At 39.5% G+C, this 18903-nt stretch overlaps 1 protein-coding gene across 1 annotated transcript in view; it reads left to right on the forward strand.

Moving 5' to 3' along the window:
* Positions 1-5851: 5851 nt before the first annotated feature.
* The window catches only part of LOC147227693 (neuronal acetylcholine receptor subunit alpha-7-like), a 34474-nt gene continuing 21422 nt past the window's right edge, over positions 5852-18903 (forward strand). Inside the window, exon 1 of the mRNA XM_086157719.1 lies at positions 5852-5950. Within this exon, the coding sequence (XP_086013845.1) occupies positions 5893-5950 (58 nt within the window). The 5' untranslated portion in view covers positions 5852-5892. The remainder of the gene's footprint in view (positions 5951-18903) is intronic.

An 18903-nucleotide genomic window follows, 5' to 3' on the forward strand; every position in this document is an offset into this window, starting at 1 on the left:
TGTGTATTCAGGGAGATTCAGTTGAATAGAACAAAATGACATTAATTATTTAAACTACTTCCATTCATGACCCCCAAGCATCTTTGACTAATGCTGACAGTATTTTGCATATAATTGTAAAGGACTTTCAGAAAAAATGTATATTTTCTTTGATCAAATTCTCTGTGTACACCCACATATTACATAATAAACAAAAAAAAAATACAATGTCTGTGAGACTATTGTGAGTCTATTCCTCATGGTTAGTTTGCACTGCTGACCTTCTCCACGGTGAACCTTAGTGTGTCATGACCTTTCTTTGACATCCCATAAAGTGGGTAATGTGAAACTGAGACAAATGGCTGGCTAGTTGTGTCTGGGGAAATAAGATGTGCTCTACATCTTCACACGTGTCAGATTTGCTGATGGCTCTTAATTTTTACTGCTTGTGTTTTTTCTGTATTCTTTGAAATGCAACTTCTATGTAAGGAAAATTAATTTCCTTCTTTCCCTATTAATAATCAGCTAAAATCTGTCATATCAACACAAATTAAAAATACACGCAAACAAATTCAGAAGCAATTTACATGCTTAGTGTTACAGAACTGCCGATTCTAATATAAGAACACAGATGTGACATGTTTAGATCTTAAACCTGTCTCTTCATCACAGAAGGACTATTGTGACTTCCACAAAAAAATTGTGAAAACTTAAAACTTTCTGACCCCATTCTATCACACAGATGGGCCGCCACCCTGCTGAGCTAGATGAATATTTGCAATATTTCATTTGAAAATAGGAATAAATAGCGGGAGGAATGTTTCACCAGGCGTTCAGAATCCTTCAATTCATTCTTTTCCTTTTTGTCAAAACACTTGCAATAAATGCTGTCAGCCGCTGAAAGTGTGAATGATTTTTTTTGAATGTTGAAGTTTTGCGTCTCCATGAGGGAAATAATGTATCAGCTGTCAGTAAAAGGGTGGTTTAATATGACTTTAGTGATCATTTAAGGATGTGGATGATATAGATGAGAAAATTCCAAGACACGTTGGGAGTAGCACAACATTTGTTTCCGTTACCGAGCATTTCTCATCTATCAAATACAGAGAATCACCAGCTCCTGCTGGCCTTTGCGCCATTTTCTTCACTTAGTGCGTTTAAAAATGCCAAATGAGGATGCGTATCCCCCCCCCCGTTTGTCCTAATACTGAGAAAACTGGACAGATTGTTGCCTCCAGCTCAGTATTGAGAGATTCAAAATCTGCAGAGCTTAACAGCTCAGTTGTTTCAGATTGATGGAAAGGATTTTAAAGAGTTCCACATTTTTGCTTTTATCTGATGTTTTAATAGACACACTTTTCCAATGCCTGCTTGTCCTAAGGATGGCCATTTAGTATCATTTGATAAAAAAAATGGTTTCGATTCAGTGATTATCGTTCTCTGACGTTTACTAGATGAGGATGACCATGTTTTTTTTTTGTTTTTTTTTGTGAAACTGGTCTGGGCTCCTCTTCTAGAAGTGTAATGTTGTGTTGTTATGGGTTTATGCTTGTGCCTTTCACACAGAAAACCTACGTCGTGACCCTGGAAATACAGGGGGAGGCAACAAACTGAGAGTAATTTAAAAACATATAACTAGAGTAGAAATGAGCAGCTGATGACTGTGACATTATTGTTAAGCGTAAATAGACCACAGCTTTAATGCAATGTGTGTGTCTTCGCTTCAGGCAGGCATGTTAAGATCTCAGAATACAGTGAGTTATTTTAGCCATTTTTCTATTGATCATTTTGTTTTTTTTTCCACAAAATGATAACATTGTGACGGCTGCAGTTCGGCATCTATAGACAACAGAAAGATCGCTACCACTTATGTTTGATTTTGAATGAAACTTTCAGGTTTGAATTGACTTTTTTTAAAATGGAGACAGCAAAAGTTCACACATTCTTTATGGAAGTAAAAGTTTTGAGAATTATTCTTAGAAAAATACAAATTTGAAATACATATATTACTTTATCAAATGAAAAATAGCAGGTGTTCAGTTATGTGACAAAAATATCTCCAACAGAAAAGGTAGCATAAATAAGGGAACATAATAAAGATAATCTTGTAGATGAATGACTAAATGTGAGAAAAAGGTAAAGAAGTAAAAGAAGACACATAATTGAACGGAGAGAACCTTAAACAGAGGGTTTTAAATCTCAATTACTGTAACACAAAAGAAGCATCAATGGGCACACTAAAAATATTTTTTCTTGTTCTTTTTTGAAGAAGTCAATGTCTATACTGAGAAATCCCACAGAGCTGTAAAATTAAAATGGTGTTAGTGGTGTTTAACTAGAAATGATAGAGTGCAGTTACCTGCACATTATTCAGTCATAATAGTGAATTTTTGCTTGTGTTGTTTCATTTGTGAACTCAGCCGTGTTTGGTGGCAGTCAACACAGACCAATAGTGCATGGATATTATTGTAAACAGTGGTATTTTCTTAAAATGTGCGTAGGAGTAACGTGACATCGCAGGAAGAACTCTAGCCTGTGTTCCACTAAGAGGAAGGATCACATGAAATGATATACAGTTCTCCTCATTCCTGATCCTGAACACAAATAAATTTGACAAAAAGGCAGAAGATGAGCCACTTTTAAACACCGGACAGTGATAAATTATGTGATAGCCCAGAGCTGTGATGGGAGAGGGATTGATGATGACGTGTGCCCGGTTTATTTGTATATCAAGGCTAATCCTAGAAAGCGTGCAATTGGAGCAAGGCCACTTGTTGACCACATTAATTGATTTTATGTCTCAGATGAAATATAACTAAAGACAGAGCTGTCAAGTTACCTCTGGTTGATGAGAGAAAGGAATCAGCTAGTAAGGTTACCTTGTAATTTGGGCCAAAAAAAAAAAAAAATCTAATGTTTACAGATGTCGGAGTTTGAGATATTACACATGATTTTTGTTACAGTTTAACAAACAAACAGGTTTTAATTCATTGATAAAAAAAAAAAAGAAGGACAATATGGGAGGGAGGGGTAAAATAGCTCTTTGTTTTGCACACTAAACTACTATTGGCTTAAATTTGATAATATCTATATCTGCATATATTTTTATATATTGTGGCAAGCTGGGGTATTTCAATGTGACTAATGGAGTCAAGGATGCTTTGCTCATGGCCGATTGCAATTTAGAAGACAGCTTTTAAGTCAAGCACAAAACAACCGAGGAAAAACCCAAGGGCAGTATTTCACAATGCCAACAGTTAAACTAAGGGTGCACCCCAACTATCTGCAGGTTAGTGTAACACATCAACAACAACATTGTCCAACTATTCATACAATGGAGTTCTCTAACACAGAACCATGAGAGGATCCCAAAGGTCATTGTAGCCGCAAAGGATTTGGAGGTTCTGCCGAACGGTCTTCCCACCACATGCTACATAGCCCCCACCTAGCAGGTTGGCTAGGCCATTGGTGGGGTCAGCTAGTTGCCCTCCAGGCAGCCTGGGTAGATGAGCTTGATCCAGCAGGGCCCTATGCAGGACCAACCCGTGGTTACCTTTTATCAGCCTGACTGTGTTGGCAAAATACACCAGTTTCCCCAGGATAGCACCAGGCTCAACCCAGTGGCTCATCCATTTGGGCACAAGAGCTCCTTTCCTCGCCGGGGTGTCAATCCACACCATCACCCTGGGAGCCAGATCCGTCCTGACATCCAGGCCGGAAGAACTGGGTTTGAAGCTGTTGGAGGGTCTTGGCTGCCCCAGCATGACCTGCCCCCACCGAGCCATGAACCAGTTGAAGAAGACGGGGTCATAGATTGCGGGGTACCGGGAGCTGGAGGTGATTTTGGTCGCCTGTAGTGGTCGTCCAACAGCAGTTGAGGAGGACCCCACGAGTCATGATGTTGGTCCACTGGGAGTAGAGAGCCTTAGTCTCTGTTTCTAGCGTTGAGACCCTTGGTGGCAGTGAGGCTGATGTCTCTCCAGCCTCCTTGTTCCAAATCAGTAATGCCAGGAAGGACCCTGGGACGGACACGTGAGATGGTGGCCCCTGTATCCACCAGAGCCTGGCATTGGACAACATTAATGCTATAGTCCACGAATAGTCCTTGTGCTCTTCCAATATGACCAAGCCGTGGTCATGACCCCTGGTAGGAATGGTTGTGGACTGAAGTGGCAATCCTCCTTTTGGGCCAACCAGTAGAGCTGGACTCTTTGGCAGCGGTGCCTTGCAGTAGCGTGCGACATAGCCTGGCTCCCCCCGCTGTAGGCGTTGGATAGCTGTCCTCACTCACCATTGCAGGGGTTGCAGACCTGTGCTTGGGGTCTGGTCTCCTTCATCGCTAGTTGCTTCATTTTCAATCCAGCGGGCAGTTGGTCTCCTTGCTTCCAAGATATTCTCCACCTGTTCCACTTCCCCAAGATCCTCCCCCAAGGTCATGGGGGCAAACAAGGAGAGGTGCTCCTGAAGGCGAGCAGGTTGCAGCCCTCAAATAAAGGCCTGGAGGGCAAGCTCATCCTGCCCGATAGCGTCAAAAGTAGGGTATCCCTGCGAGGCATAAGGCCAGAGAATTGCTGCATAAGCCTCCAAGTTCTCCCCCCTTCTCCTCTGTCCAGTAGAGAGCTGGTTCCGAGCATCTCCAGAGAAGAGAGGGGAACCAAATCGTTGGTGCAGGGCCTGAAAACTTACTTATTTCTTGGGCTGGAGGTCAGTAAGGATTTGGCAGGCCTTACTCTCCTTCAGGAAGCTGCTGTTTCCTCAGGGGACCACTTATAGAATTGTGCCGCCATCTGCACCTGCATGACATACGTCTGTGGGAGCCGCTCTCCATTGTTGCGCGGCAACTTCATTGCACCTCACTGGGGGGTGACTTTTAGTTGTGGGGCTGACAACATGTTTATTGTCTAAGTTCATGTTTTCAGCCATTGCGCAGGAGAGCTAGTAGACGATCTTCCCAGCATTATATGAAAACTGACACTGTGGTGACTGGGAAAGGCTTGCTGCCCCTGAAGTCCTCAAAGAAAAGGTTGCTGCTCCTCATGCCACCCTCAGATCATCGTAGGCTTCCCATTCGGCGCTGATCTTTATGCCACTCGTGAACTTCTGGGCCTCAAGGCTCCAACTAGAGTTCTTGCAGTATCGTCCATTTCTGCGAACATAGTTGTTAGTTTACTTTTCCCCTCTCTAACATCAGTGCAGGAAGCTGAAGTTTCACCGAGTAACAAAGAGAATCAGGAATGCTTGACTCATAGGATATTGCTCTTTTGAAGACTCTTTCTTTCTTTTTTTTTTTTTTTTATTTCAATCACCAACAAACAGGAAAAACCTAAGGGCGGCATCACACAATGCCAACAGTTCAACGAAGGCTGCATACGCCGTTAAGACAACTAAAGGTACAGGTTAGTGTAACACGTCAACAACAACAACAAAGTGCACCTATTCATCTATTCATACAACGGAGTTCTCGCACACAAAACCATGAGAGGTTCCCAAAGGTCATTGTAGCCGTTAAGGATTCTGGCGTTCCGCCGGCCAGTTTCCCCCACCACACGCTACAATATATGCATTTTAGTATGTGTGTATAAAATAATAAATTTTGAGCCAATAATAGTTTGGTGTTCAATACAATAAAAATGAGTTGACAGTCCGTTGTGCTGGTCATTGTGTGGCCAACATCTGCATGTCCCTATGCAGTGCTGTGTGTGTGTAAGTGTGAGAGTGCGATTTAGAAGCCGCGTAAACACGCCTGCCTGAACTCCTAACTCATCCCGGGCTGTCAGTCTTGTTTCCCCCTACCTCTCCCTTCCTCTCTCTCTCTCGCTCTCCCTCTCTCTCTCTCTCCGTCCCTCTGTTCTCCGTCCCTGCAGCTCACCGCTCATCCTGCCGCCAAAGCAGGAGCAGAGATCTCGTTCAAGGATGCGGTGCCAGAAGTTTTCGGTTGGATTTTATATTTGGACGGCCATCCTCCTCAAAGGTAAGTTATGTTTATATGTAGTCGCCAAAGTCCATTAACTAGTCTATTTTGCATTGATTCACATTCATAAAACACAAATGAGTCGGATCCAAAAGAGGAAATAAATGGATCGTGAAGTAACATCACTCATGCTGGATTTCTGGATTCCAACCTGCATCTGTTCTTTTGTTGATGTTTTTTTTTTTTTATTTGTGATGGGACATAGTTTGGTCTCCAAATTCATGATCTGGGAGACTTTTTTTTCCTCAGTTTTAGAAGCTTAAGAGTCAAAAACACAGTAAATCATCAAGTATGCCCATGAACTGCAAGTGACATTTGTTTCCCTTTTCACCCCTCACAGTCAGTCAGCGCTTTGAGTCGATTTGTTTTACAGCCGTCGATTTGTAAACATATAATTTCAAACACTTTACATGACTGTGTGCATTTATGCATGATTACAGTGTGCGCATTAATATTTGCTCATTCATGTGCAAAGAGATGTGCAAGCCGTGGCTTTAATTCTATCCTAAGCCCCGTTCCATCATCATCATCAGCTGTAACATCTGGGTTGTTTACTTACCAGTTTCTGGCCTTGCAGCTTTACTGAAGATGTGTCTTTAAACCCTCTATGTAACTGACTCTGTGTGTGTGTGTGTGTGTGTGTGCGTGTGCGTGTGCGTGTGCGTATGCGTGTGTGTGTGTGTGTGTGTGTGTGTTTCGGCAAATCAGGGTGTCCACTGTATGCATCCCCTGCATTGTCTTCAGCTCTCCGATGTAATGCATGTCTCCTCTTAGTGGTGGGAAAAGGAGAAGGACCAAAAGCTTTAAACCTTTTAATGACCAAATAGTTAAACGTTGAGAAAATTGGTGGATTTATTACAAGTTAGACTAAAACAGAGGTGGGGTTTCTTTTGTCATGTTGGGGCAGTAGCCAGTGTTTCTGTGTCTAGAGGTGTGAAGGCACAAGATAAGACACAAAAGCACTTTTAGAATTTCAATGGCCCGTGTCATTTGCAAGAGAGACAAACAATTGAAACATATTTGAAGAACTAATGAAAAATCTGCCAGGAACTCAAATGGCTACATCTATCTTTATGTTTATATTTTGCATTTCTTTTTCGTCATTCTGTATTCTAGATAGTGAGTTGATTGGTTCTTCTTGTCCAAAACCTTTTATTGCAGCTTCACCAAGTGTCAACCTGCATATGACAAATCAACGGATCAGGATATGGACTCTGAATCTGTTGCATAGCATTAGGGTTAGGACGTAAGCAGCTTTATGGAAGAAAAAAGAGGATATATGGGATATTTTGTTTTCGGAAAATTAAAATACAATGGAAATGTGTACTTAGCATTAAATATAGTTTTGGTTGTTCTAAACTGCCACTGTTTACTTGCCTCCTGCCACTGTTTTTCCACCTAAAATGTAATATAAAAGTCCTTAGATTATATTTTTTTCCTCACAACCCAGGATGGTGTGCTGCACAAACGCAGACATTGGAATAATATCTACTTCATTTCAATTCAGGACCTCATCTTGACCGATTTATTTCACTTTCTTTTATTCTGCACCTTTTTCCTCTGGCAGACTTCTGATCGGTCTTCATAACCCTCATATTTTTCTTCCATGTTCAGCAAAATGTGATGTTTCTCAAGTTTTGAGACTCTTTAATCATAGGGCAAATGTAAATTGAACCTCTTTATGACGTGCTCAGAATTTCACACATTAAAATAAGGTACGCTGAGTTTAAATGTTGCCATTCATTTACTGATAACATTAAACATCTTCCCTTGTGTAACCTTAAACAACTGCAGAACCTACAGACCATACAGGCCAATAGATTATCAGAATAATTATCATTCTGTTAAAAACAATTGGGTATCAACAAATTTTTACGTTCAGTAGTATTGAAGTACCAATGCTAAAAAAAACAGATTGTCAGCAGGTTTTCAGCATAAGGATGAATGGAAGAAACAGCACAGGTGAATACATTGAATTTAAACCAGTAGTTCTTGTTAGAGGCCCTCTTGTGTGACAAACCAAAGCAATGCAACACAGATGGATAAACAAACTTTCCAATGTAAAACTAATAACTGGCTTCCTGTTCAATCTTGTATACATCAAGAAAAGAAATGCATATTTTTGATTTTAACTTCTCAGGAGAAAACACAGTGAGATCATACTAATACAGTATTTAGTAGTTTTTCCTGTTAAAGCAATTTGATTTGTCTGATTGAATTATGAATTGACAATTTCAAATAGCTGAGATTTCAGTTTAAGTTTTTTGCCCTTGTTTTTCAAGAGATACTGTTTTGTGCCTTAATATATATAAAAATCATCTGACTTTACGTGTCTCTGTTTTTTCTTTTTGGTGCATAATGGCATGGCCTATCACTTCCTCATGCAGTTTTGTGTTGAATTTTTTTGTGTCTGAAATCTTGACAACATTTTCAGGGCTTCAGTGGCAATTGCACCACGTGCCCTCTTCTTAAAGCCAGATATATGTCAATTAAATTAGTTGTTAACATCAATTTGTCCTTCGCACATATTATTATTATTTATTATGACAACGTATGAGAGATTTCAGATGTTCTAGACATGAACAGCACTCCACAGCAGAGATTTTTGCGACTGGATTAGGATTAACTCTCTAGGTGGTGTTAGAGTTCTAAGCCATAGATTATAAATCTCCTATATGAACCAATCCATCCAGATCTCTTTTAAGACACAGCAGCATATGTTTTTCATCACCGTTCACTATCGGTAACAGTTATTTGGGTCAAGATGACCTGCCATCATTTGGATCATCAGTTCACGTGTTGCACACACAAAGTTTCTGAGATAAATAGATAATCTATATTCTATTTATTCATTTCCACTTTGTGTACAATTAGAATTTAATAACGACAAGAGAAGTAAAAGGTAATATGAGAGGAAAGGTAATGTAGATAAATCAATAGCTATTACTGCATATACTTATCTTTATGTCCCGTAAACAATGTATAAAATCATTATTGTTACTTTTAAGAAAAATGTAAAGTGATATAAATGTTATAAATGAAGTGGGAGTTTGTAGACTTTTGAAAAGATATTTAAATATTGTCCTGCAAATAATGCACAGTCTATAGAGCTCTTGATGTCTAAGCTTCTCATTCAACATTCTCCTTGAGAAACTAGAATATCCATCCATTACCAATCGCTTTTCCTGCACGGGGATGATGGAGCCTATCCATCGCAGGACCATGTAAAGGACATGTTGTTGTCAGGTTACATTAAGAATTGAGCTTGAAAGCAGGCCCCACACAGGGGCAATGTAGACTGTGAACACAGAATAATATAGAATAGCTATTTTCTAAATAGAGCATTATTTAAAAAAAAAAAAAAAAACTAATGGTGTTTATGTGCTTATTTTTAAATATTGTCATTATCATGTACACACAGATTTTTTTCCCCAGTCTCAAGTGAGTGTGACCCAAACTTTCATTTTCAGTGCAATATCTTTATTTTTTTGATTTCATTTTGTGTCCTTGTCCAAAAAATTAAATTTATTTTGATTTGTATGACTATGTGATGGGCAGCACAGTGGCACATGAAGGACCCTGGATCGATTCTGACAAGGATTTCTGCGTGGAGTTTGCATGTTTTCTGCGTGGGTTTCCTCCGCTTAGTTGGAAAAAATTGCGAAATTTGCGCAGACCGAGTGAGTGAATTTTGTCTTTGTGTACAGGGCTGTCTCAGAAAATTATAATATTGTGATAAAGTGCTTTATCTGCTGTAATGCAATTAAAAAAACAAAAAATACTTTTTCATGATAGTCTAATATTTTGAGATAAGATTTTTGATTTTTCTTAAGATGTAAGCCATAATCAGCAATACTAAAACAATAAAAGGCTTGCAATATTTCAGTTGATTTGTAATGAATCCAGAATGTATGACATTTTTGTTTTTGTAATTGCATTACAGAAGATAAAGAACTTTATCACAATATTCTAATTTTCTGAGACAGTCCTGTATGTGGCTCTGAGACTGACTGGCAACCAGTCCAGGGTGAACCCTGCCTCTCGCCCAGTGACAGCTGGGATAGGCTCCAGCTTCCCTCCTGACCCTGAGTGCAGGATAAGCGGCAGAAGATGGATGGATCGATGACTATGTGATGTTTAATTTTTTTTCTGATTATTAAATTCCCTTAGAGTGCTTTCAATCACCACGCAATGACAGTGACAGCAGCTTGGAGGATGCTATGAATGAAAGCCCCTTGCTCATATTTTGGATCCCCTCTTACCCATAATGTGTCTGTTTTTGGCTCACATTTGAAGTTAGGTGTCTGCATGTGCAAACAATGAAACAGAATCATATATAGGCACACGCTTTATCAATAAATCTGATGTGGTGAATGCCTATTCATCTTTTTTTTCTGTATGTGCACACATTTAATAACAACTTGGTGGTCCTCTGATTCTTGGATACAAGCAGCAGCTACAATGTTCATATAACTTCATGATAATTTTCTGGACAGTACCATGGTACAACCACTATGTTGAGCAATCCTTCAGAAAAAAAAAAGAAAAAAACTCTGATGCAGTGAATGGACCATTTGAAACCACCTGTCCTTATTTTTAACATCTGTTGGAATGCTCTGAGATTTTCTGTTCACAAAGTCTGCAATGTTGTGTGAAGATAAATTGAAACTGACATTGATCACACTGGCTTGTCTTATAGTCAACAGATTACAATTACTTAAAGTGGTGGATTCACTTCCCATTTTGGTAATCATCCTCGTCATGTCAGACAAGTTGTCACTGATAATTGACACTGATAAGTTATTTCTCTCAAAAAAAATCATCATGCATCCATGTTATTAACTTCAAGTGTTTCAAACACTGCCACGTTCTACTTTTCATTTCCCCTAATCCACTGATATCTATTTATGGACATTTCAACTACTATTCTCTTTAACTACTGCATAAAATGTGTTCATTTAAAAATCATGGGGCCCCTTCTGCATTTTGAAACGCTTAATTTCCAATACAGAGCCAACTTCAGACAGATATCTCATTAGATACAGATTGAACACGAGATTTGGCCAAAAGCTACCGGGGAATGGACTGTATATTCATTGATGATGAAAATTTGCCTGGAAAAGGGTGTTTGCGAGACTTTTGAAAGCATTTGCCAAGCAACAAGCAATTTACGTTTTCAGCATACCATTGTACATTCAGTAACTTTAAATACATTTTTGTTTCCATTTTCTGTCTTTGTATAGTAGCTATATGCGGTGTCCCTTTATTTTGGCAGGGCTAAGGTCTCGGCAGTTGTGTCAACAGCAGTGTTTGGTTTGCGGCCATTGTTAACACCCAACAGGAATCTGGATTAAATCAAGGGACACCGGACCAATTTACTTTTGTGATCTGGCCTTGCAATGCCAGGAAAGGAAGTAGAGCTATTGCATTCAAAATTCAACATTTTTTTACATCGATCTGTGGCTTATTGTTTAATGTTATTGTGGCACCTGGACTTACTTAATTCGATACCATCCATCCATCCATCCATCCATCTGAAGTCTGGTCGCGGGGGCAGCAGCCGGAGCAGTGAGGCCCAGACTTCCCTCTCCCCGGCCACATGGTCCAGCTCTTCCGGGTGGATCCCAAGGCGTTTGCGGTCAGACTGGAGACATAGTCTCTCCAGCGTGTCCTGGGTCTTTCTCGTGGCCTCCTCACAGATGGACGGGGCCGGAATACCTCCCCCAGGAGGCGTCCAGGAGGCATCCTGACCAGATGCTCGAGCCACCTCATCTGACTCCTCTCTATGCGGGGGAGCGGCGACTCTGCTCTGAGCTCGTCCCGGATGGCCGAACTTCTCACCCTATAACTCCATACCAGAATATGGTTTATCAGCGATCACCTATTTGACTGAGACTCTTCACAGAACCTGATCTGCATCTTGGATTATTTCACAATGTTGCTTATATGGGTGTTCAAATAAGTATCTTACAACAGCGGAGAGCAGAAATTCACAAAGTCCTTCTATTAATATGCTTTGCAAAGGTTATAGGGAAGTCCTGGGTGATATCTCACTATGTGTTTGTGTGTGTGTTTTAAAGTATTTGGCACATTTACACACAATTAAATTGTTAATGTTCCGATAGCATTCACTAGCATTCCCTATTCAATCTCATTACATCGACTTCAGACTTCAATACCCGCCATCTCCTTGTTCCTTATTTAGTTCATTTGAAAAAAAACGTTGTGGGACAAAATACATGTATGAATCTATTTATATATGTATAACACACACACACACACACACACACACACACACACACACACACACACACACACACACACACACACACACACACAAATATATATATATATATATATATATATATATATATATATATATACATACAAATATATATATATATATATATATACACACACACATACATACATACATACATATATATACACATACATATACATACACACACACACACACACACACACACACACACACACACACACACACACACACACACACACACACACACACACACACACACACACATATATATATATATATATATATATATATATATATATATATATATATATATATACATATAGGAGGAGTATATACAGGAGTATATACACAGAAAGTGGTTAGCACAGAAGAAGTGGGATACTGAGAGGACTGAAGAGAACAGACAGGAGAACAGGGAGATACAACGTGATGTAAAGTTAGAGGTAGCAAAGGCAAAACAAAGGGCGTACGATGACTTGTATGCTCGGTTGGATAATAAGGAGGGTGAAAATAATGTATACAGGTTGGCGAAACAGAGAGATAATGAAGGAAAGGATGTACAACAGGTCTGGGTGATTAAGGATAGAGAGGGAAATGTATTGACAGATGCTAGAAGAGTGATGGGAAGATGGAATGAGTACTTTGAAGAGCGGATGAGTGTGGAAAATGAAAGAGAGGCAAAGGTCGAAGAGGTGACTGTTGTAGACCAAAAAGTAGCACAAATTGGTAAAAGATCTGTTATGTAGGACTAGGTGTTGATATCCCTTGAGGGAAAGGCAGTTGGTCCTGGAGGTGTGGTACCCGTGGAGGTGTGGAAGAGGTAGAGTTTCTGACTCGATTATTCAACAGGATCTGAGAGAGTGAGAAGATGCCTGAAGAATGAAGACAAAGTGTGATGGTGCCTATTTTTAAGAATAAGGGGGATGTGCAGAACTGCGGCAACTATAGAAGGATAAAGTTGATGAGCCATACAATGAAGTTATGGGAAAGAGTAATGGAAACTAGACTGAGAGCAGAAGTCAGCATTTGTGAAAAGCAGTATGGCTTCATGCCTAGAAAGAGTACTACAGATGCAGTATTTGCATTGAGAATACTAATAGAAAAGCACAGAGAAGGCCAGAGGGGGGTGCATTGTGTTTTTGTAGACAAAAATCATATGACAGGGTGCCAAAAGAGGAGCTCTGGTATTGTATGAGGAAGTCTGGAGTGGCAGAGAGGTATATTGCCTGGTGCAGGACATGTATGCGAACTGTGAGACAGTGGTACCATGTGCTGTAGGGGTAACAGAGAAGTTCAAGGTGGAGGTGGGACGCCATCGGGGATCAGCTCTGAGCCCCTTCTTGTTCGCAGTGGTGATGGACAAGCTGACAGATGAGGTTGGACAGGAATCTCCATGGACCATGATGTTTGCGGATGACATTGTGATCTGTAGTGAGAACAGAAAACACATAGAAGAAAATCTAGAGAGGTGGAGGTATGCTCTGGAGAGGAGAGGAATGAAAGTTAGTCGCAGCAAGACAGAATATATGTGCGTGAATGAGAGGAACCCGGGTGGAACGGTGAGGCTACAGGGAGTGGAGATCAAGAAGCTGGAGGATTTCAGGTACTTGGGGTCAACAGTCCAGAGCAAGGGAGAGTGTGGAAAAGAGGTGAAGAGACGGGTTCAAGCAGGTTGGAATGGGTGGAGAAAAGTGTCAGAGGTACTATGTGATAGAAGACTATCGGCCAGAATGAAAGGAAAGGTGTACAAAACAGTGGTGAGACCAGCGATGCTGTATGGACTAGAAACTGTTACATTGACAAAAAGACAGGTGGCAGAACTAGAGGTCGCAGAGATGAAGATGCTAAGGTTCTCTTTGGGAGTGACCAGGATGGATAGGATCAGGAATGAGTCTATCAGAGGAACGGCACATGTTAGATGTTTTGGAGAGAAGGTCAGAGAAGCCAGACTGAGATGGTTCGGTCAGGTAAGAGGAGGGATAGAGAATAAATTGGTTGACGGATGCTGGAATTGGAGTTGCCAGGCAAGAGGTCTCAAGGAAGACCAAAGAGAAGATTTATGGACGTAGTGAGAGAGGATATGAAGGTAGTGGGTGTGAGAGAGGAGGATACAGAGAATAGGGTTAGATGGAGAAAGTTGATACGCTGTGGCGACCCCTGAAGGGAAAAGCATATATTTGTAGTTACTGCACTGTGATAAATGCTTTGAGTAGACGGTAAAAAAAGAATACATTAATGTAATCAACCATACTTTTTACTTTAGGAACCACTTATTAACACAAACACACTCAAATGTGTGTACACACACACACACACACACACACACACACAAAAAAAAAAAAAAAAAACAAACACAAACACACACACAAATACACAGACAGCATTTGCATCATAATGACAGCTGATGTATTTGCAATGATGTTGACTCACTGGGTCCGGAGAGATTGGCAGACTGTCAGCAGTTACTTGGTGCAACACTCTTTCTCTTGTACGGTAAGTTAATTTACTTCAGAGCATTGCTCCATCATTGCTGTTATAACACAGAAAATAAAAAAAATTGGACACCGTGGAGCATTTCCACAATAAACACAAAGTATACATTAGACATCACTTTTTACAATGATATTTCCCCCATGTTACAATAGACTACCTTTCAGAAAGAGGCAGTAAAACAAATCCACTATTTCCTTTGCATGCAGTTTATGTGTGTGTGTGTGTGTGTGTGTGTGTGTGTGTGTGTGTGTGTATGTGTGTGTGTTAATGTGCTAGATAGGAGCTCAGCCTTTGTGGATTTAGCTAGGCTCATAAGGAGCACTAAAACACCCTGATGTAAGAGGGGGTGATTTAGTGCTCTACCTAAAATAGCAAGCATCCCTGTTTTTGTTTTTTGGTGTGTGTTTATGGGATGGGGCGTGTGTTTTTGTGAGTGTGTGTGTGTGTGTGTGTGTGTGTGTGTGTTTGTGTCTGTGTGTGTGAGATAGGCAGGGACAGGGTGAATGTTTTCCTCTGGCCATCTGTGGTTAGATAGCTTGTATCTGTTGAGTTTGTTTGGAACCCTTATTCTAATGCACTGACCCCGTTTTTTTTCTTTTCTGTTGAATAGAAACAGTTTTGTATTTCTGCATTTCTCAATATGTAAGTCTGAAACATTGATACGCACAAACAAAATAATAATATAAAAAGTCAGTGGGCATTGCTCTCCTATGTGCACCTGTTGAGTTCACAAAACAGATTTCATGAACTCAGTCATCAGTTAGTCTTTTTTTTTAACCCAACTTGCAGCTGCAGGCAGTTGTTTGAATAGATTCCCAACACATGTTTCAGAATATGAGCCATATTGAAGGATGGAGAATCACCGACACTCTTCTTCTCCATAACTGGAGTGACGGGAAGCATGAGCGACATACTGGATAACTGTCTTGTGAGCGTGTGATGACTTGAACCTGAGGAGAAGGGAGAAGGATGACTGGAAAGGTTATTAGAACAACTAAAAAAAGGATATACACTCAACTAGTAAACATCAAATTATGGAATAAACAAGCATTTGTATTTTCAGCCCTGTTAAGGTTTATCAACAGTTAATTTCTATGGACACTACAGGTAATATCAATTACTTACATTACATTACTTACATCAATTGTTACATTGGATTATTGTGGTAAAATTAATACCTATAATACATATTCTGTGTCATTATACATAAATTCCAAATATTTGTATGAAGATACACATAATTGAATAACAAAATTACAAAATTATAGAAATATCAAAACTGTTGACTGACAAAATTTATAAGGTTGAAAAATGGCACAGTAGAAGACACGCTGTAGGGATAATCAGATAATCGGAAGTATTGATTCAAGGGAAGAACAATGTAGTTGCATAAACCAGGAATTTTATGTAAGACATACTTGTGGCGTAAAGCATTAAGATATAGGTGAAAATTGCAAAATAATAACTTTTTTGTTTTCTGGCTTTGACATTTACAATGCCTTTCTATTCAATTACACCATTACCTTTTTAATATATGACTACTTGCAAATCTCATCTGTCCATAAATCATTAATGATGATTTACATGTGGAAAGTGCCACATGATATTGAATACTCCCCAAAGAAATATTGTTAGAAACATTTTTCAATGCATAATCTTTAGCGACAAGAGGGAAAGAGTGCCATGAGTGTAATATTTTTGCGTTGTGTTGCAAAAGTGAACTTAAAGGTTTCTTGGTCTACTTAGTCCCAGTGGACCCTAACACTATCTCTGCTCGTAAAATTTAAACGAATGCCCCACAGGTATTACAGGCCAATTCCATTGTGTGGTGCAAAAAAATATGGCTCACAGGAGGATTTAAAAAAAAAAAAAGAAAAAAAAAAAAAAAGCAATTACCAGCCCATTTACTTAGTACGTGTTACACATTTCTGCTGCACCCATCTCCAATCCCCAGCAGGAAAGACAACACACCACATGGCTGTTCTGCACAGACGTCAGCAATGACACACATACTCTCTGCAACTTTCATCAAATATATACCAGGGACAGAGCTTGGGATTGTCTTAAATCTCTTATCAGTATCATGATTCTTATCAAACTTACCTTGAATGTTCCATAAATGAGTGTTTATTTTTGTATTTCAAATATTTTTTCCCAAAGGAAACATAATGAGGCTATTCGAGACATTAGATGAAATGGTGAAAGCCGTGATTTTCATTTTACTATACATTTTATGATTTTATTAATAAGAAAATGAGCAGATTGGGGATTTTACATCCCCCTGCAGTTTATTTGTTTAAAATTATATTACGGACCGAGAGAGAATTGCAAATACATAGATTATGCGTCGGATTAAAATGCATTTGCATTTTTCTGCATTTGAGCATGCACCTGATTTTAGTCTAATAAATATTCATAGAGCTCATGTATTTTTGGTCAAAACTGAGAGCAGCTGATGTGAAAAACAGAGGCCGCACCTCTTTTCCCTATTGACGACAGCACTGTGCCCAAAATGAGGGTTATTTAAAAGACAAAACACTGACCTGCCTGACGGGAACAGGATAATAGCTGTCTCGCTGCATTATCCTACAATGCTCCCAATCTGGACATACCATAATGTTGTCGCTCTACCAGCTAAGCGTAATATTTCATGGACACGGTCGCTTCTAACAACAACGATTAGACCTTTTCAATTATTGGAAAAAGAAATAATGATGATTTTTGATGTTTCCTCTCGGGACACATGCATTGTTAGGAGTGATTGTGTATTGATTTAAATTAGCTGCTCATCATTTTAACATCTGTACACATGTCACTTTTTCTCTCTCTCATGTGATTTAATAAAAGAATAATAATAATTTGGACACAACAGGTGCACAAGTACTGGTGCTGAACTAATCTACCGCTGAACAGATAACCTCACAGAGGAGGACGGAGTGTTGAACGGAGATAAAAACCAATCAGACAGATTGAGTCAAAAGGGCAAGGAGTGAACAGATTGATTGGAAGCTGGAAAAGGGCAAAGAGAGACTAATTAGTTGATGAGACAGATGCGATCTTAATAGACCAGCAGGACGCGAAACACAAGATGACCGAGAGTCCAGTGGTCACGCAGTTTTGGTGGCATCACTGTAAGACTGCCCACATGTACATCAAAACAAAGATGTGAAACCTCTATTCTCAAAGAAACTGGGATCTATTTCATGGGTTTCCATTCACTCAATCTTTTATAAATTTAGGTAACATTGCTTTCTCCTTTGCCTTGTGTATGTGTCTGTGTTTGTTTGTTTGTAAGGGGCGTTCGAACCATATTTTAAACCAGGTTGTGGCTGAAAGGGCTAAACTTACAAGACACATTTATTAATTTCTACCCGAAGCGCCGGCCTTCTTTTTCCCCTCAATCAGCCAAAGACAGCAGACATGCAGATACGCTCAATCAGAGGTGGGACAATATTTTTTTCTCCGAGTGAAAATGTCATTTATTATTAAATATTCATTGATTTACTTCACAACTTTAAACAAAAAATAAATAAATCACATAACAACAAAGCTTTGCTGGCATTTTCAACAAAACAAAGCCATCAATATCAGTAATGGTGGTCAGGTGCCAGCTACTTATAATTAATTCTGAAAGTGTTGCATGTTATTGGCTGAAAATCAGCAGTCTTCTTGACTTTCTTTACCACTTTTGGGAGCACCTCGCATTTTCATTATGCTCCTAATCTGAGACGACATGGCTGGAAAAAGGGAGATAAATAGTCTTGATTTACATGACACACATTGTTAGACCTCTAAACTCCCTCCTTCTACTTCTTGCTCTCATTCCTTCCTCTAGAATTTATTTGATGAGATCTTGTGTTGTTGAAGAGAAATATTGCTAGCGTTGTTTATCAGGTTCATTAGTGAAATTATTAAAAAAAATAAAATAGCATTGATCTCTGTTTATCCCTGATGTAGTCGCACATGTTGTGCTAATGAATTGAAGTACACAGTGCATATTTCATCGGAGTATTTATTTCCCTCCATGCATAGTTTTATGGAGAAGACGGCAGTGGGGATAAAACACTCACTTCCTCTTCACTTGATTACTTTTGTTTTTGTTTTCCCCCCCCCCATTCTGTTTTCATACAGAGAACAAAAATGTAAGGTTGCTGATGAAAAGGTCTATAGATATAAT

This window comes from Fistularia commersonii, chromosome 13 (assembly GCF_037954325.1).
Source record: "Fistularia commersonii isolate RoL2024-O1a breed Wild chromosome 13, RoL_Fcom_v1.0, whole genome shotgun sequence".
In the NCBI taxonomy this organism is placed as follows: domain Eukaryota; kingdom Metazoa; phylum Chordata; class Actinopteri; order Syngnathiformes; family Fistulariidae; genus Fistularia; species Fistularia commersonii.